General features: G+C 40.2%; 1 protein-coding gene across 7 annotated transcripts in view; it reads right to left on the bottom strand.

Moving 5' to 3' along the window:
* The window catches only part of ATXN3 (ataxin 3), a 31342-nt gene extending 10733 nt beyond the window's left edge, over positions 1-20609 (bottom strand). For 2 of the 7 annotated variants that reach the window (XM_061181188.1, XM_061181189.1), the window contains exons 1-9: positions 20547-20609; positions 13458-13622; positions 13186-13230; positions 11556-11641; positions 11065-11131; positions 7393-7480; positions 2080-2212; positions 1573-1739; positions 151-247 (exon numbers count right to left, since the gene is read on the bottom strand). In XM_061181188.1, the coding sequence (XP_061037171.1) occupies positions 151-247; positions 1573-1739; positions 2080-2212; positions 7393-7480; positions 11065-11131; positions 11556-11641; positions 13186-13230; positions 13458-13622; positions 20547-20570 (872 nt within the window). In that variant the 5' untranslated portion in view covers positions 20571-20609. Of the gene's footprint in view, positions 1-150; positions 248-1572; positions 1740-2079; positions 2213-7104; positions 7267-7392; positions 7481-11064; positions 11132-11555; positions 11642-13185; positions 13231-13457; positions 13623-20546 lie in introns of those variants that run through there. The other 5 variants (XM_061181190.1, XM_061181192.1, XM_061181191.1 and 2 more) reach the window with 5 other exon arrangements.
* Positions 20610-20984: the final 375 nt, after the last annotated feature.

The following is a 20984-nucleotide window of genomic DNA, read 5'->3' on the forward strand; positions in this document are numbered from 1 at the left end:
CACAGGGTCAGGCAGTAACCAGTATTTTAAAAAAAGGAGAGAACCCTCAATAAAATAAATGGTTTAAGTCAAAGCTGATGTTTACAAATAGACAAAACAGCCAAGGTAAATATTAAATATGCAATTTTAATATTGTACCAACTACTTTACTTTTCAAAGTAGGCTTCTCTTCTCTTCCGTAGCTCTTCTGAAGTAAGATGTGTACCTGACGTCTGTGGAATATCTTGACATATATTTCTGGAAGGACCTGAAGACAAAATAAAACAGAACAAAAAACGATTTTATTTACCAATTCAAGCAATAATATGTTTACACCTATGTGAAGGAACTTTTGAAAAGTTTTCTTCTCAAAAATATTCTGTACCATTCTGTAAATGTAAGAAAGGCTCTGAAAGTCTCAGGGAGAATCTGAATAAGGCAGTTCAAATCTAACCTGTGTCCACTGCAACCAAAGCTGTTACCCATCTGTGATGTAGTGGATGTGAGGAGGTAAGCCCAACGACCAACTTGATGGGAGAAATAATTAACGCCACACTTGCGTGCTCTCTTATTAGAAATGAATCTGCACTTTCAAAGGCACAGAATTCCTAGAAGCAACTCAAAGTGGATGATCATAAAACAAACCCATTCTCTGTATCCCTCTATCCTCAAACATTTGGGTACTACAACAACTTAAGTATGTTTCCATGTTCTTACTTCATTATTGCACCCATCAGAGATTCTGCACAAACTGTGAAATAAAGTGGAAAGAAGAGTAAAGTATACAAAAATATCTAAAACTATTAAAGCTGGTGTCTGTTCATTACTGGGCTAATCTAGCAGGGCTCTACTAATCCAAAATGGGCCTGCACACCATATGGAGTACTCATGAGCCTCCTGGCACACCTCTGAATTCCTTATTTAGATATTTAAGGAATTCAATTGACAAGTAATTTCATTAGAAAGTAGAAGGCAAATTCACGTTAATTAGACAAAATCAAAACTACCAAAAAAAAAAAAAAAAAAAAGAAAAGAAAAGAAAAGAAAACCCCTCACACTTTTAAGTAAGCCCCTTTGAGCAACATCCCAGACAACTCCCTCAGCTTGGATTCCCTGAGGGATGCATCTTTACTCTTAGCTGATGGGCTTATATCACTAAAAAAGTGGGCTCACCAAAATGGGCTTAAGCTGTAAGCTGCACAGCCACTAAGTGTTAGAGTTTTGTAAAATCAATTTACTTTCTCTGTCCAGGCCTTCCTTCATGTCCACTAGCATACATTTTTAGAACAGTTGGTCTGGCTAAGGGCCCACTGACCTCACAATGATTAACCTCAGTTTGCTATTGTGTTAGCACAGTATTATAAACAAGTGGAATAACCAGAAATAAAAATAAAACTAGTCCTAATATAACACAAGCCGTAAAAAGTTGTTTTAAAAGAAATCTAAAAAACAATAACTGATTGTACATAGCTATTGCTTCCGCAGTGATTGTCCAAGACCTTCTACCAATAGTACATTAACTTCCAGAAGAACTAAGAATGATCTGAATCAATTCTTCAACAATGAATAAAGTATGTGTCGGAACGTCCATACCTTGCATGCTGAGCTGAATGGCCCTGCGGAGATCTGCTTCTTCATCTTCCAAGTCAATTTCTTGGCGACTTAGCGCCAGAGCCCTCTGCAGATCCTCCTCATCTGCGTCTAACATTCCTGATCCATCATTTGCTTCTAAGACGCGTTCTAGATCTGTTTTCTGGACTCTAAAGAATAAAAGCACTAAAAATAACTGCAGACCACTCTTCTATTTTAGATATAAGATAGAGACATTTATAAAGCAAAGATTTTTATGTAAGTCAAAACTTACACATTTTCTGGCAGACAAGGTCTAATAATATGAAGGTTTTATTGTGATGTGAATCTAAGTTAGTATATTTAAATAATTCAGAGTTGATCCACGGTTAAACCAATAAACTTCACTAAAACATAAAGGTCTAAAAAGATCACCAATAATAAAAGGACCACATCTTCAGTGTAAGCATGAAAATTTAATTTTTGTAATGAAATACTATCATGTATTCCATACTGCAAGCTCAATTTTACCTCTGTTCTTTGAGTTGTGCTAATTCTTCTCCAATAAGTTTTGGTCGATGCATCTGTTGGACCCTGACCATCTGTAGGAGCTGGTCAGCTTCACAGTCTGGCAGGTCACCCTTAACAACAAATATAGAATAACCTAAAAAAAAAAAAGGCAAAAATAAACTAAAACAGTTAGCAAGTCATTCAAAACTGATTAAAAATGACAGCAGAAAGAGACGCAGCACAGAACAGTGGGAAGAACACAGACTGAGGAGTCAGGAGTACCTGGGTTCAAATAATGAATCTTACGCTTACTAGTGGGGTGATCTAGGACAAATTACTTAGTCTCTGAACCTTGCTTTCTTCACCTGTAAAATGGGAATAGCCATCTCACAGAGTGACTATGAGAAGTAATCGAATCTGTAAAGGGATCTACTAAAACAGTGCTTGACCAAGTAGGTTACACTAAATGATAACAGAGAGGCAAGGAAAGGAATAAGGAAGAGCAAGGAATCTGGAATCAGATGACCTGGGTTTTAATCCCTTATCTCTTCTACTTCCTAGCTGCCTGGCCTCTGGTAAACCCCTTTACCCATCTATGTCTTGGTTTCTTCAACTGTTACATAGATTATACTGTACCTTTCTCGGAGGGCTATTTGAGGACACAATCAGAGGATATGTGTGATAATGTGTAACATGGGTAAAATGAGTCATCTGTGGAAATAGCTGCCCCTGCCCCTGACACTGACACATACACATCCCTCCAAACCGAAAACAGGAGCTGGAAAGCCAATATCCCAAATCTAGTCAAGGTGTTGAAGATGCAGTTCATGTTTTGAAAAAATTACACTGGCCCAGTGTAATTTTTTATAAATACGATTCTAGAAAGCCAGGGTTTTCCCAGCTGGATACGCCACACAATAGCTAAATAAGGGTGGGCTACACCTAAGTCATTCTAATCAATTTACGTTTTTCTTCATTTCTTATTTTTGGCTGCACCACGTGGCATGTGGGATCTTAGTTCCCCGACCAGGGATCGAACCCATGCCCCTGCACTGGAAGTGCGGAGTCCTAACCACTGGACCTCCAGGGAAGTCCCTCAATTTACATTTTTCTACCATACATTTTCTTCAACTTTGGTGCTTGTTATGGATATTCTTTGTGAGCATTAACAGATAATGAAACAAATGAACAAAGATGAAAAGGACTGTTAATGGAAAAACTCAAAAAGAGTAAATCATAATACACTTAACATTTGTTTTTCAGAGTTCAGACGGTTTAACATGTTTTACGCCAATAAAATTGTTTCTAGATTCTAGAATAAACTATGTCAGCTCACGATGCTCTTCCACGCAGAGCATCAGGAAGGGCAGAAGCTGCCTTATGGAGGTGGCACCGTAAGGATCTTGGGTTTCACTCAAGATTAGATTTCATTCTACGTGTGCTAGGAAGCCACTGAAAGGTTGATGAATGAAGCTGTGCTATAATGTGCATTACATTTTAAAAAGAGCACTCTAGGCTGCTTCATCAACAAAATATATAGGAACCAGCGTGCAAGAAGAGTGGGTCTTACTAAAACGGAAAACCTGAGGGATAGCATATATGGGGAGAAAAAAAAAAATACGTCTTTTGTAGACGTGTTCAGTTTGAAATGCTTTCTGGACTTCTGAGTGGAGATGTCAAAGTTAGGAGTTTGGTGTTCAGTGTAGATGTCTAGGCAGAAGATAAAAGTCTAAGGAATTATTGGCAGATAGACTATTTAGAGATGATATTTAAAATAATGGGACAGCAGTCAAGAAGTTGTCCAAGGACTGAACTCTGGGTCACTTCATTAGTTAGAGATTGAAAAGAGTAAGATCCATAAAAGGAATCTGAAAGAAGCAGCCAATGATAGTAGGTAAACCTCCAAAGAGGCCTGGAAGCCTCGCGCAGACAGTATTTCAAGAAGGGAGGATATAGCTAGGAACAAAGGTTTTAGGCATAAAAGAAAAGGGATACAAGTATATAAAATCAAAGAAGTTACAACACTATGATCTTACATGTAAACTGGAGAGAGGTGCATGACAACCAACCTGGTAGCAATAAGCATGCCAGTGCCCAGACTGTGATCTCTAACCACCATTACTAACAGGGCAGGAAATATACAAGATAAGACTGAAAATTCTTATTATATGAGAAAGAAGGGCTTCAAAAGGCTAGAGTGGTCATTTCAGAAGCTTGGGAGTCAAGTTCAAAAGGTTCCCACTCATCCAAGATGGGACAATTTTGAGTATCAACATGAATAATAATTACAGTGGACTAAACCATATGAACTATGGTTTTAATGGATTTGTTTACAATGACACTTCAGAAACAAACCAATTACCTTTGGAGAAAGGATACTATGAAACCAACTCATTTAAAAAACTGATAAAAGAAATATTTATCCTGCTTTTTCTATATGAACTATACTTCAGGATAACCGAACAGTTGATGAGGGAAAGTTTATTTGTATAGAAGTCCTCCAACCAATAAATGAAGGAATGACAGGAATCTGATATCACCATTTTGCAGTCTTCAATGAAATAATGGACTAGGCATTGATCATCAATAGCTATCCAAATCACAGAAACAGAGATAACTAGACACCACCATCTGTAAAGAGAATTCTGTCCTCCCAAAATCAACCTAAATCTGATCAAGCCTCTAGATATAAGGACCAGTCTATTGGGCATCCAGGGCTCAGAGGAAAAAAAGGATGCAACCAGCAAAATCTAGAATGTGGGAAAGAGAACAAAAGACCCATTTTCTTCAAAAGAATAAATCAAGGAAAAAAATTAAGAGGAGAAGAAACCTATAGATAGATTTTAGAGACACAGCAATCCAATGGAATCAATTCACCTTATTTCAACCTGCTTTAACTGTTAAAAAAAAACCAAAAAAAACCCCAGAAGAATCAACCAAGGAGATTGGAGATTTGAACACTGGCTGGCTAGTTGATGTTATTAGTTGATGTTATTACAGACTTGTAATTAAACTTTTATGTGTCATTATAGTATTATATATATACTTTTAAACAGTCCTTGTTTTTTAAAGATTTTAAAGATTTTAATTAAAAAGACACCTACAAAGGACATAATAAGACAATTAGTATTTTCTCAAAATAAACTGGAAAAGGAAGTGGGTAGGGTAAAGGTAAAACAAGACTGGCCATGAGATATTTGTTGAGGCTGGGAGAAGGGTACATGAGGATCCATCACATTATTTTCCATACTTTATACTTGTTTGAAATTCTTGGTAAGAAAGTTTTGTTTTGTTCTGTTTAAAGGAGGATATAATCAACTATACCCTCAAAAAAGATGAGGTCAAAGGAAGACTGAGAATTGAATACTGGCAGTGGCAAATGTGGAGGTCATTGGTGACACTGAGAAGAGGGTTTTCAGTGACACATTGGTTATGACAGTGTAACCGGAATGAGTTCATGAATAGGAGACAACACACTAGAGATGATTCTAAGGAGAAAATAAAAATGGGAGACAGCTGGAGTTTCCTGGTGTTAAAGATGCTTTTTCTTTTTACTCAATGGAGAGAAAAAGTGTATTTCTCTGCTGATAGAAATAATACAGGAAAGAGGGGGAAACTAATCACACAGGAGAGTGGAGTGACAAAAGCAGAAGCAAAGATCCTGAGTAGGTGGGAGGAGCTGGGACCTAGCCCCAAAGTGGAGAGGTTGGTCTTGGTTAGGAACAGGGGACAATTCATCTATTTTAATAGGCTCAAAGCACAGGTAGAGATAGAAACAAGGTGATAGATTGCTGGTAGAAAAATGAGGACGTTCTCTTTTAGTTGCTCCTGTTTTCGTAGTAGAATATAAAGGAAGGCCATAAGCTAGGAGTCAGGAAGGGGGAGGGGAGTGGTTAGAGGTTTGAAGGCAGAAGTTGTGAAATCATCATCTTGGATAGCGGTAAGTGAACTAACCGAGAGAACATAGTAGGGATGTCCAGCAGCACTAAAGGCTCATTTGAAATTTGTGATCATATAAAAATTAAAAAAAAAAAAATTTGTGATTATAAATTTAAAGCAAAATAAATCATATTTTATCTTTAGCCATGTTCAGCTGTTCTGATGGAGGATTGTACAAGCCCAAGATTGGGTTTTAACCAGGGTTGGGATTTTGTCATAGAAGTATGATGGAGGGAGAGAAGGACAAAGGAGTTGAGAAATGCAACAGAGTTATTATAATGATGGATTACCGGAAATAAGCAGGGTAATACAGGATTTAAGGATGTAAGGGGAATGTTTAGGTTTGTAGTAGGGTTTAAAGAATTGTTGGAATTAAAAAAACCCGAAAATATGGTATAAACATAGGAGGCAATAGTCAAAGAGTAGGATGCTTATAACTGGGATTTGAAGGTGGTACAGTTGTTAGTAATGGCAAGGCAAGAGTGAAGAAAATGATCTTTGAAAGTAAGAAGAGGTTGAACTGGATTGATTTTTGATGTAGAAATCACCAAGAATGATGAAAGGAGTTGAAGTAGAGAGATGACAGTGAGTCAGATCCTAAAATCTGCAATGGAAAAGGAGGAAGATCAGACTGCAAAAGACTACAAAAGAGCATGGGGTAGAGTTTAATCTCGTGACATGTATTTCAAAGCACCTGGAGTTTTTAGGGAAGAAGAGTGGCCGAGAAGGGGCAAGGAGGAGCAAGAAGAATAACTACACCTCCCCTTGGCCCTGTGGTATGTGGGGTATGGAAGACAAAAGAACCATTACTGTAGAAGGGCTGCAAAGGAATCAGCATCCCCAGGGGAGGGCCAAGTGTCAGCAAGAATGCTAAATGAGCAGTATCATCCAAATCACAGCCTAAAGCTCACCACGTAAAACATAAAAATTATATCCCTGCCACTGCCACAAAAACAATATTGTTAAACTCATTTTTTTAAAAAACTTTTTAAATTAATTAATTAATTTATTTTTTTTGGCTGTGTTGGGTCTTCGTTGCTGCGTGTGGGCTTTCTCTAGTTGTGGTGAGCGGGGGCTACTCTTCATTGCGGTGCGCGGACTTCTCACTGTGGTGGCTTCTCTTGTTGCAGAGCACGGGCTCTAGGCACACCGGCTTCAGTAGTTGTGGCTCGCAGGCTCTAGAGCGCAGGCTCAGTAGTTGTGGCGCACGGGCTTAGCTGCTGCACGGCATGTGGGATCTTCCCGCACCAGGTCTCGAACCCGTGTCCCCTGCATTGGCAGGCAGATTCTTAACCACTGCACCACCAGGGAAGCCCCTTGTTACACTCACTTCTAATGAGATAGTTTTATCTGGCTACTTCAAAAGGTAACATAAAATGTTCAGTCTTTACTTACCTTCCTGTTGTAACTGAGCCAAGAAAAGTGCAAGGTATGTGTCCGATATTAATTCTGGACCCGTCAAGAGAGAATTCAAGTTGAACCACTGGAAAAAAAATTGTCAATATTTAAGTTAGTGCACATTGTAAGTAATAAGGAAGTTTCACATGTTAAGGATAGATATAACCCATCTAAACTTAGTAAGACTGTCTAAACACTGAAAACATGTCAAATCAAGATTTTTTAAAATTAAATAATGTGATTCTAAAAAACTGAAATAGAATGCTGCAAATTTATCACTATTAAATGTTTTATAAGTTTGCTTTAAGCCATAAGCTCTAAATCCCCCCTCCAAAAAAGAAAAGAAACTGATAGCCAGTATTTTAAAGTACCTTTATTGATAGCAACAATTAAATCTTTTTTCAAAGGAACAGCCCAACAAAATCCTCATCTAATCATATTATATTGATGGTGGAAGAAAAAGGAAAACTACCCAGTTCTCCCACTGTTGATAATCTTGGTCAAAATATTTCAATTGAGAGAAAGCCAGACATTCCAGGAAGAGAATTTATAATCGCCAACTCATTTTAAAAAGTTCACTAAGCCACTACTGCATGTAATTAGCATCATTTGGTCACTACTTCATGGGCGTCCTAGTTTAACCCACAAGATACAAAACTTTCAGAAGTTACTGTTAGCAACATGACCAACTACTTTTCCTGGATTTTCACAAAGACAGTACTATTCTCAGTCATCTTTTTCTTTATACAGGGACCTCAGACAAGAGTCTATAGGGAAAAATATAATTTTAACCAAAAATACAAATTAGAACCAAAGATGACAAGCCATAATTTGACATTTCCTGTATTTGTCAAAGATAATTTGAAATGTGTAAATTCGATTTTGAAGAACTAAAATTTTAAAAATTTCTCAAAATAGGGGACTTCCCTGGTGGTCCAGTGGGTAAGACTCTGCGCTCCCAATGCAGGGGGCCCGGGTTCGATCCCTGGTTGGGGAACTAGATCTCACATGCATGCCGCAACTAAGAAGTCCGCATGCCGCAACTAAGAAGGCCGCATGCCGCAACTAAAGATCCCGCATGCTGCAATGAAGATCCCGAGTGCCACAACGAAGACCCGGCGCAGCCAAAGTAAATAAATAAATACAAAAAAAAATTTTTTTTTCTTAAAATAACAATGTAAGTTTACATGCAAATCAATACAAAGGAATTTCTAGAATTTAAGTCTTCAGATCTTGAAAGTGAAGAATATTTGATCGTATTTTTAAAGATCTAAATAAAACCCAGAGGTTAAATAACCTTGGCAGTTGTCCTGCCCTGGTTTTTCCCAGAGTTGATTCCCACCTGGGTCAGTCTTTCCTGCATCACACCACACCTCCTTACTTGCTCTTTGCCCCCCAGGAGGGACCTTAAGAAATAATCAGTTATGATGAAGCTGCTTCTAGGCAGCAGACTTAAAATAGCAGGGCTTTTGTTTTTGAATTATCTTGTATTGATTTAATTCAATGTACTTTCTTGATTTCATTTCCTTTTTTGTTTTGTATTAGTTTATTTTTTAAAACAGCTTTATTAAGGTATGATTGACATGCAGTAAACTGGCCATATTTAAAGTATACAATTTGAAAAGTTTTAACATATGTATATACCCATGAAACCATCACCACAACCAAGAGTGAACATATTCGTCACTGCCAACTTTCCTGTGCCCCTTGTAATCCTCCTCTTTCACTGCTCCTTGCCCTCCTCATCCCCAGGCAACCACTAGTCAATCTGCTTTCTGTCACTATAGATTAGTTTGCATTTTCTACACTTTTATATAAATGGAACAATACGGTATGTAGTATTTTGTGTCTAGGTTCTTTCACTCAGCATAATTATTTTGAGATTCATCCATGTTGTTACATGTATCAATAATTCATTCCTTTTTACTACATTAACCTGTTTTCAGTAATCCTCTTTCTGACTTCCCTGGTGGCGCAGTGGTTAAGAATCCGCCTGCCAATGCAGGGGACATGGGTTCGAGCCCTGGTCCGGGAAGATCCCACATGCCGCGGAGCAACTAAGCCCATGCGCCACAACTACTGAGCCCATGTGCCACAACTATGGAGCCTGCATGTCTAGAACCCACGCTCTGCAACAAAGAGAAGCCAGTGCAATGAGAAGCCCGCGCACTGCAATGAAAAGTAGCCCCCACTCGCCGCAACTAGAGAAAGCCCGTGCACAGAAACGAAGACCCAATGCAGCCATAAATAAACAAACAAATAAATAATGCCAAAAAAATAATAATAATCCTCTTTCAAAGAGTCAAAATTCTAAGAAAAATGACTTTAACTCTGTTTCAAAAATGGTATCGTGTATACAAAGATCACTGGCAGGGCTTCCCTGGTGGCGCAGTGGTTGAGAATCTGCCTGCCAATGCAGGGGACACAGGTTCAAGCCCTGGTCTGGGAAGATCCCACATGCCGCGGAGCAACTAAGCCCATGTGCCACAACTACTGAGCCTGCGCTCTAGAGCCCGCAAGCCACAACTACTGAGCCCAGGTGCCACAACTATGGAGCCTGCGTGTCTAGAATCCATGCTCTGCAACAAAGAGAAGCCACTGCAATGAGAAGCCCGCGCACTGCAATGAAAAGTAGCCCCCGCTCGCCGCAACTAGAGAAAGCCCATGCACAGCAACGAAGACCCAATGCAGCCATAAACAAACAAATAAATAAATAATACCAAAAAAATAATAATAATCCTCTTTCAAAGAGTCAAAATTCTAAGAAAAAGGACTTTAACTCTGTTTCAAAAATGGTATCGTGTATACAAAGATCACTGGCAGGGCTTCCCTGGTGGCGCAGTGGTTGAGAATCTGCCTGCCAATGCAGGGGACACGGGTTCGAGCCCTGGTCTGGGAAGATCCCACATGCCGCAGAGCAACTAGGCCCGTGAGCCACAACTACTGAGCCTGCGCATCTGGAGCCTGTGCTCCGCATCAAGAGAGGCCGCGATAGTGAGAGGCCCGCGCACCGCGATGAAGAGTGGCCCCCGCTTGCCGCAACTAGAGAAAGCCCTCGCACAGAAACGAAGACTCAACACAGCCAAAAATAAATAAAAATAAATAAATAAATAAATTAATTAATTAATTTAAAAAAAGATCACTGGCAATTATTTTTAAAAATAACACTTTAGGTACTTTTCTTGATCTTATAAAAAGCCTTGCTCAAGACACATTCCATGTCCTTTTTTTAGAAAAAAATAGAAATGATTTATGCAGATACATATATTACATGGCATTTTGGAATGTGAATAACCTTGTTAAGCAAAAGCAAACATTACTGGAAATTTTTATTCATGCTAGACACTATTTCAGGCTTTGTGACATTGCTATGCTTAACACAAACCCATGAAAATAGTAGTTAACTGACAGAGCATCTTTACAACATAAAAACTCATAAACATATGAAAAGTAACCACGGCTGTATTGTCTTATTAAATAGAGAATTTTACTTACGTTCTCTCTCTCTCTATTGAAACCAGGCCACATACACACATTATTGGTGAGTTTCATTTGCTACTGAAGTGAAAGGGACGGGTGCCTTAAAGATGAAGGTACAAATCCCTTACACTTCAGTTGCAAATGAGGTACAGAATGAGAAAAAAGACACGGGAAGATGGGAAGCATTACCTGTTTTCCTAATTTTCTAACTGTAAACCAGTGCTCTTTATAATTGCATATAAATGATCTTTCATTTCTAGAAACAGGAAAAAAAAAATACATAATATTAAGTTGAAATACTAGAGTTCATATTCATTTAGTTTGTCTATTGGAAAGTATTACACAAAACCTATGATGATTTAGGATTATATTCACAGTTTTAAGTATTACTGATTTTTAAAAAATTACAAAACAGTATGAATCTCTGTGCAGATAAGTGATGCCGTGCAAAAACGATGGCACCACACTCCATTCAAAGATCAGCTCTGCACTGCCAGACACTGAGGGGTCAGGAAGGCTCAGTGGGCAGATGTTCACAGACAGCCGCAAAAGGTGAACTAGGAAAACCTGAGGGATTGAAACGGGGAATATCAAAACAAAAGCATGCAAGATGTATTTTTCTCCTTTAAGAAAGTAGAAATTTAAAAATCAAATGTAGGAAAAGCAAAATAAAATCTTACATGGGATCGATCCTGAGCCTCTGATACTCTGGACTGTTAAACAGGATTAGTTCTAAACCCCAAACTTTCAAGGCATTGCTTATAACCTGTTATAAAAAAATAGCAACTTTTAAAAATTCCAAATTTAAGTAGTGTAGCCATGTTAGTTGTATATACAATTGTAGTTCATATATAAATTTCCCCAGAAGGTTATGGTTTTTAAAGTGTGTGTGTGTGTGTGTGTGTGTGTGTGTGTAGATATATCACTAAGTCCATAAATAATATACAAATGTAACATTAAAAGAGTACTTTTTACACTAAGTTTCTGGAATGTTCCAGAGAACCACACAATTCCTAGATAAAACTGCCTCAAAAATCCAGATGTATTTTCTATCCAGTAAGTGCTACTCTTAAAACTAGTCCACTGCAAACATGTGATAATTTGGCTGCTATGGGTCCTGCTTTAGAAAACTGATAGTCAACTCACTACCTGATATGTAATAATGATAATTTTATGTCTATTAAAATGAGTTATTTCTGGGGATTTAAACTGAAGCTTTCATAAATTTTAAACTTCTATTATCATGGGTTTGTGATTTGTAGGAAAAAAACAAAAGATAAACCTGTATTTCAAACTGAGAAAAAAAAAGGGAAATTTCTGAAAATTCACTACCTACCCTCCAAGGTAGCCAACAAAGCAGCAAGAGAACCAGGCACGAATACAGACAAAAAGTGAATGCTATGAGGTGGGCAAACGTGAACTGGCACCAAGAGCAGCGCTGCAGGGACTTCCCTGGTGGTCCAGTGGTTAAGAATCCACGCTTCCACTGCAGGGGATGCGAGTTCCATCCCTGGTTGGGGAAGTATAATAAGATCCCGCATGTCACGGCCACGTGGTACAGCCAAAAAAAAAAAGAGCAGCATTGCACAAACAGGAAATGGCAAGCACTGGGCCTGCTCAGGCCTCTGCTCCAAGCCCTGCAGTAGCTGTCACCTGTAACGGTCCACAATAAAGCACTGGCTGGAAACGCTGGTGACTGAGGAGTCCAGGAGGACAGTACAGCGGAACACAAGCAGAGATATCTGCTGAAAAAGATCCCCCAAGAGAAGTTCTAAAGAACTCTGGATATGCCACACAGGTGTTAGAAATGGAATGAAAGATCCACGGATGAAAGAATCAATCTCACAAGTACACATATATTCACCCACAGAATTCAAGGGGAGTGATAAGATTTAAAAAAGGAAAAAGGCAAAAGCCACAGACCATAATGAAAGAATCCACTCCTAGTAGGCTGATTTAAATGGAAGGTAGCAAAGTGTTGTATTTTCTCAAATTTACACAGGAGATGGTAAGTTTGAAATACTGTGACTTACTGGAATTACGGTTATTAGCATCCAGATGCAAATTAACAACCTCCTTTGAAAAAGCCCTACTCTAAGATGAAGATTCTATCATCCTAATTTTCATGTTTATCTATATAAAAATCTAATACTCTGGTGTAGAATCTTATACTCTTAGACACAATCTACTGGAGGAACTTCTGAAGGTCACATCATTACAGTGACTATGAAAGACTGTGAAAAGCATACCCTGAGCTTAAACAGTGCCTGGGACATAAACAACACTTAGTAGATGCCTGTGAGTACTTACTTGAATAGAGAAAAAGCCACTGTCATCCATATTTCCAGAAGGCTGCTGTTTAATTTGGATAGGTAGTTGGGACAGGGGTCGAGGGTGGGAAGAGAAGGATAGTGTCGTTAGTGTGCATATTTAAAGTAACACCTTGTGCATTCCCTTCTACAAAGTCGAGAGCCGATTTATAATTAACAAGTCAGATACCCATAAGAAGAGTGGTTCATCCTTTTCTAAACAGTACCCACATTTCTTTAAGAAGTGTGATTTAGTGAGTTTAAAATCAGTACCTGCAAAAATGTGCGATAGTCTTCACTAGTAACTCCTCCTTCTGCCATTCTCATCCTCTCTTCCTCATCTAGCTGGTGTGCAATTGAAGATAATTCCACAGGGCTGAAGTATTCTCCTTGTAACAGGTTATTCAAGCAATGTTGAGCACAAAGTGAGCCTTCTTGCTAATATTTCCAAAAGAAAAAATTCAAATGGGATTTGTAAAACAGATTTGTACAGTATCTTCCCCGAAACAGAAATTTAATCATTAACTTAACACAGCCAAACCGAACATTTTTAGCTTTAGACAAGCATGATTAACACAGGTACATGCATTTTCATTTGTTAACATTTATTTTATAATTCTACCATTAATGAAACTACAATTATTTAGCTATATGATCAAAAATTTAAGAATGATTTATACTAAACAAACATCATCTGTCAAATACACCGAATCCCATTTTTATTAAAAACTACTCTATAATAAACATTTAGCCTCCTTTGTTTTCAGTGGCTAAAATAAATACATTTTTGGAGATTCCATGGTAAATTACTAATGCTGAAAGGGAATTTTAATCCCTAGAACATTTGTTCTTTTAACAAGATAATCTCTAATCCACCTAAATGCTCGTTCATGGAATTTCAAATCCATGAACAGATGAAGAATCTCAAGAATTGATATAGTAAGAAAAATTCTGTTCCATGTTTATGAAGACTTATAGCTACAGAGCCAAGGTTCTCTTCAAGAACTCTGCAGATAATGTACACAGTTTTGGTGCATGAGCAAAACTGTCCAAAAACCACCCCTGGAGTTCACTTCTGGACAAACCAGCAAGGGGGCTGCATCCAAGCTCAGTTCTCCAATTGGGAACTGGGATCGCTGGCTTCCTGTTATGGGGGTGGGGAGAAAACAACTTCCCACAGGCCCTTCGCGGGCTGGGCAGCTGGCTTTCTTACACAACTGGCACCCCAAACCTAAATCCAGGCTTCCTCCAACTAAGCAGCCTGTGTATCACCCCTCTCCCCTCAACAGTGCTGCTTTCCTGATTCCCTATAAGAAGGGAGACTAATGGGTGGATGAGGTCCCTCCCAGTGAACCCAGCCCCGGGTTGGTCTCTCTGTAGTATGATGGCAGATGGGAGAACACCTTCTTCTCCTGCTAACTCTGGCCCTCTAAGTTCTCCATTTCCCCAGTAAAGTCTGTTCCTTAACCCAACCTGTCTGACATCCTGCAGTTTGTTTCGAGCTATGTCACACAATAGGTCAGACCCCAAAGACCAACACTTTGCAAGATACATCTTTTTCCTGAGTTAATTTTCTAGGAACAAAATTCCGCTGCTGAAAAAGATACAGGATGTATGTATATAATGGAATAGGAATGCAGCACTGAGACAGTCTGAGTGTGAGAAAGGGGGCTGAGACAAGTTTATCTTCATATTTTGGTATGGAATAAGTAACTTGAAGTAAAGAAGACACTATCCATCCCTCAAGTCATAACTACGATGGTGAGTGAGTACTTGTCTCCACTTCTTTTTTCTTCTACTGTATTCCTCCTGCCAGAAAGCCAGTCTCACTGAACAATATAATGTGAATTGGAGGGATACACAGATGTCTACTTATATTCTATTGAAAAGCGGGCAAGACAAACAAGAACTCACAAGAGGATAGCCAAATGGATAAAAAACACAGAGGGGGGCTCAACTTCATTAACCATCAGAGAAACCTATATTAAAACTACCAATGTGTTACTACTACACACTCCAGAATGGCTAAAATGTTGGAGACGATTAGAGACATCAAAACTATTATATACTACTGATGGAAGTGTAAATTAGTTTAACCACTTTGGAAAACTATTTGGAATATCTACTACAGCTTAACATCTACCTACCCTATGATCTAGCAATCCCACCACTAGGTACATAACGTAAGCAACAGAAATGTAAACCTGTGTTCATCAAAAGACATGCATAAGAATGTTCATAGAAGCACTATTTGTAACTGGAAATTACCCAAATGCTCATCACAGTAGAATGGCTACATTGTGTTACATTCACAAAGGACTACTATGTAACAATGACAGTGAGTAAACTACAACTACCTGCAACAATATGGATGACTCAATCAATGTTAAACAAAAGAAGACAGACTCAAAAGAGTACACTCTATATGAGTCCATTTACAAAACCTCAAAAACAGACAAAACTAATTAATCGATGACTTTAGAAATCAGCGTAGTGGTTACCCTTGCAGGGGTGGAGGGAGAGTTAGTATCCTGGAAGAGGATGTAAGGGGGCTTATAAGATGCAGGTAAATGTTCTGTTACTTGATCTAAGTATTATTTACACACTTGTGTTCACTTCATGAGAATTCATTGAGCTATACTCTTATGATCTGTGTGCGCCTACACGTGTAATCCTTAATAAAAAATTCAAACAATGATGAAAAAGTCTCTACTAAGATACAGCTACTTCACATCAAGAGCTACCTAATACAGTGACCAGACACTGGATTATCTTGGAATTTTCTGTTTGCTGTCAGGCTACATGCTTCAGTTTGGGGCTCTCAGACTATGGTCACCATATGTAATAACATATATAGAAACAGTGAATCCAAATATTTGATTTTAAAATTCTCTCTATAAAAAATTAGCTTTAAAATACAAAAAATAAGCACTTGAAATTAAACCTAATTGAAGTAAAACTGTATTGCTTTAGGAAATTATATCAAGTTCTGTACTTCTAACATGATTTAATAGAAGGAAAGAACAAATTGTACAGTCAAATTTAAATAAAATTATTTTTTAAAGTCACAAGATGAGTCAAATTCTACATGTACCAAAAAAATTGTAAAATGGTCCCATCTAAGATTATGCATTTCCCTGCCTGCCCATCCCACCCCCACAAACTATCCCCAACCACTTCATTCATTCATTCATTCATTCGGCTATGCCGGGTCTTAGTTGCGGCACTCAGGATCTTTGCTGCGGCGTGCGGGCTCTTTAGTTGCGGCACGCAGAATCTTTTTAATTGTGGCATGTGGAATCTTTAGTTGTGACATGTGGGATCTTTTGGTTGTGGCATGCAGGCTCTTAGTTGTGGCATGCGGGATATAGTTCCCTGACCAGGGATCAAACCTCGGCCCCCTGCATTGGGAGCATGGAGTCTTAACCACTGGCCCATGAGGGAAGTCCCCCCAACCATTTCTTTCTTTTTTTAAAAATCTATTAATTAATTAATTTATTTTTGGCTGCATTGGGTCTTCGTTACTGTGTGCGGGCTTTCTCTAGTTGCAGTGAGCGGGGGCTACTCTTCGTTGCGGTGCGCGGGCTTTTCATTGTGGTGGCTTGTCTTTGTTGTGGAGCATGGGTTCTAGGCGCACGGGCTTCAGTAGTTGTGGCGTGTGGGCTCCGCAGTTGTGGCTTGTGGACTTCTAGAGCGCAGGCTCAGCAGTTGTGGCTCACGGGCTTAGTTGCTCCGCGGCATGTGGGATCTTCCAGGACCAGGGCTCGAACCAGCGTCCCTTGCATTGGCAGGTGGATTCTTAACCACCGTGCAACCAGGGAAGTCCCCCAACCACTTCTTTCTCATCAAACTTTAATCAAAGTTGGATAGAAGTTCACTTTGCTATAGTCAAAGTTCAGTGGTATTGAAATTTCATGATTTCAAGCCCAGACTTTATTGTGTTGAGATCCGAGGATGAAAAAAATGCATCTTCAGTTTTACCAAGATATCTTACAAAACCACCAAGGGTAACTTTAACCAAATCATTCCCTCACTGTCCCCAAAGTCTTCAGGACCTCCCTGAAACTAGTTCAAATTCCCAGAGACACTACTGCCTCCAACTGAAACTAGGCATAAACCCAAAGGTGTGCTCAGAAATGGCCTAACTGGGGCCACACAATCAACCTAGCAGCACTTGTTCATCTCATCTTAGTAAGAATAAGGTCCCACCCCTTACTATGAGGTTCGGCAAGCACAAGCATCTGAATAACAACAATGGCCAGCACTTGTCCAGCACTGTGTGCCAGGTAGCATTCTAAGCACTCATAACTGAGATAGACACTTCAAAATCCTCAAATACAGTGGAGGAAACTGGAGAACAGAGATAATAAGTAACTTGCCCAGGATCATACAGGTAGTAAACGGCAGAGCTGAGATTCAAACCCAGGCAGAGGTTTCAAGTCTGTACTATTACCACTTCCTTAAGCCACTTATTTGGAACTTGGTGATTCTTAAACTTCAAATATCCTGAAGATGGTTAAGAACCAGCAATCACAAAAAAAGCATAACGAATGTCATAGAGTCAATTCTCAGCATCTTTCCAGTATTTTCACTGATTTTAAATATAATCCCAACAAGTTTGGTTATCATTCACAGCTATAAACGCATAAAAGTACCAATTCAGATGGCACAGTAACCTCACCAAGAGCAGTCAGCAACAGAAGCGATAACAAAAACGACAGAAATCAGGCACCAGAACTAAAACAAAAAACCCAAACAACAAAAAACTCCAGCAGTTGGTGGCCATATAGCACTAGGGTTTAAGTTAGGGATTGGCAAACTCTAGCCCTTGGGCCAAATTCAATCTGCCCCAGGAGCTAAGAATGGTTTTTACATTTTTAGATGGTTGGGAAAACACAAACACACACACACACACACAAGAATATGTGAGAACATAAAAGACCTGCAAAGTCTAAAATATTTACAGAAGGACTTCCCTGGTGGCGCAGTGGTTAAGAATCCGCCTGCCAATGCAGGGGACACGGGTTTGATCCCTGGTCTGGGAAGATCCCACATGCCACGGAGCAACTAAGCCCATGCGCCACAACTACTGAGCCTGTGCTCTAGAGCCTGCGAGCCACAACTACTGAGCCTTCGAGCCGCAACTACCAAGCCCGCACACCGCAACTACTGAAGCCTGTGAGCCTAGAGCCCGTGCTCCGCAACAAGAGAAGCCACTGCAATGAGAAGCCCACACACCGCAACGAAGAGTGGCCCCCGCTCACTACAACTAGAGAAAGCCCGCACAGCAGTGAAGACCCAACGTAGCCAAAAAAAAAAAAAAAAAAATCCTATTTTAAAAAATAAAATATTTACAGAAAAAATTGTTTACTTTAGATAAATAGCACCATATACATCTTAGATGCTCAAGGAACACTCTTGATTCATTCAAATATTTATTGAGCACCTGCTATGTGTCAGGCACTGGGGATATATCAATAAACAACTGTTGAGTTTACATTTTAATTTAACAAAGGGCACTCCAAGTGACAACTCTGAAAATGGAGAAACCAAAATTCCAAGAGGAAGTGGTTGCAAAGTCATTTGTAGGCAGATAACCCTACATGCACAGCTTCCCTAGGGCCAAAGTTGGTTCCCTGGCTCTCCAAACCCAGGGACCTAGAGTTAAATGTATGTGGAGGAGGGGAAGGGAGTGCTCTGGAAAATGTCATATTGAGCTCAAACATTCCCAGAATGGACTGTGTATGAGATGGACAATGGGCCCTATGGTTACAGGTGCTTTCCATACTATTGAAATATGCCTGAAGAACTCTAAGTCTTCATTTGCTAAGTACCTATAAGTTGATAAGGGTAAATGTGTTCTTGAAGTAGGTTTAAGTCGACATTCATGCTGATAATTCAGAGTGACTGCTTTCAGGTAAGTAGATTTTCATTAGGCTAGCGTCCAGCTTCTTTTGATCCCATGGTTAAGCAGCTACCTTCACTGAACTCTATCCAAACTAGGTACCAATCATTATTGTTAAAAAAATATATTGTATAATTCTCAAGAAGTGATGTGGACAAATTTAAAATCTTCAATGTTGAACCATCTGGTCCTACAACAAAGCTTTTGAAAATCAGTCATAAAAATATGCCCACTCGAGGTTCTCTTCATCCAATCTCCTTAGCCAAGCAGCTAAATTTCTCTTGTCCAGGATTCATATAACATGTCAGTCAAGTCAAAAGATTAGTGATAACCATACCACTGAGTCCTTCCGCACCCACACATAAAAACTGGTCTATTCTAGTACCAAAGTTTCTGAAATGTTTCTATAAAGAAAAGCATTCCATAACAATTTGGTTAGATTTATACTGCACTTCCTTTGTCTTTGATTGCTTTATCTGATTGCTGTGTATTTTTAAATGGACAAGTATTTAACGAAACAAAACCCCTTTGCTCCTACTAAATAACAGCCTCACCAGCAACCCTTTCCAAACACGAAACTATTATGAAACAAGATATGTGACAAAGTTGTCCTGAGGAAGGTTTCACTCACACCCAAATGGTTTGATAACTGCGAGGAAGACGAGTTTCTCCACATGCCACAAACATTATCTTCAAGCGCATGGTCATGGAAGAATCAAAGCAAAACAGGCTAGGCAGACAAAAACAAAATTATTCCTGCCCACTCTTAATACCTCATAAGAAAGCTGGCCTCCTGATCCGGAAAGATGCCACTACCAAAAGAAAGGAAACCCAAACATCTCATAACAAAAACTCTTGTGACGACTTCCCAGTTCAGGGGCGCACGGGGTTTCCTACTTCACTTCCCTAAGGGTCACGCCTTCCGTGGGACGAGCCAAGGTCCCTGCCCCCGGGATGCTCACGGACCCAGTGCAGAAGGATCTGAGTGTATGAGAAATTCCAATTTAGAATTGAGGAGCCCAGAGAAGGAAAAGTTAATTCTTCCAAACGGTAGGACTGGGAGAGCGGGGTGGAGTTGGGAAGGGTAGAGGGAGGTGTCCAAGAGGTGGCTAGCTAGAACCTAGGGGGAGTGGGGGAGAGGAACTGGAGAAGGACTCCCACGGAAAGTGGAGAGAAAACGCGGAAGCCACCCCCTCTCTCGTGCCGCCGTCCCTGCCCTTATTCCCTGCGGGCTTCCCAGACATCCCAGGCCCGGGTCTCCTCCGGCTCCTCGGGCACGGGCCTTAGGGTGCAATGGGGGCATCGGTGAAACTCCCCTCCAGGTGAAGCTCCTCCCGCCCGGCGAGATCGGGATGGGGGCATCTCGGGCTCCACCCAGCTCCCCGGGAGGCAGCGATGCCGCGCCCCACGCCCGCCACCGCGCCGCAGACAGCTCCCCACCGAACGCGGACACTCACTTTTTCATGGAAGATGGACTCCATGTTTATTTGTCTGGAGCCAACGGCCCCCGCGCCGAACCAACCCCCTCCAGCTCCGCCCCCAGCCCCACCCCTCCGCCCACCATCCCCCGCCCCGCCTCGTGCCACCCCTGCCCACGTGTCTCGTGTAGACCAGTCACCCCCGAGAATGCGAGTCACGTGGAGCGAAGAGGCGTGAACGCCGGGGCGGTAAACTCCGGGGCACGTGACCTTTGTAGCGCGTCCTCCCATCTCCTGTTATCCCCCCGGCTGGAGGATGATGCAGCGCCCCCTGCCGTGTGGAGGATCATCTCCGCTTCCCACTCATTGCGGTGGATTCTTAGGCTTCGGGGGGATTGGATAAGGACCACCCGAATTCTATGTTCTTTTTGTTTTCTGTTTTACCTTGTACTTTCTTTTTATCACATTTGCATACGA

Source organism: Eubalaena glacialis, chromosome 2 (assembly GCF_028564815.1).
Source record: "Eubalaena glacialis isolate mEubGla1 chromosome 2, mEubGla1.1.hap2.+ XY, whole genome shotgun sequence".
NCBI classification, from domain to species: domain Eukaryota; kingdom Metazoa; phylum Chordata; class Mammalia; order Artiodactyla; family Balaenidae; genus Eubalaena; species Eubalaena glacialis.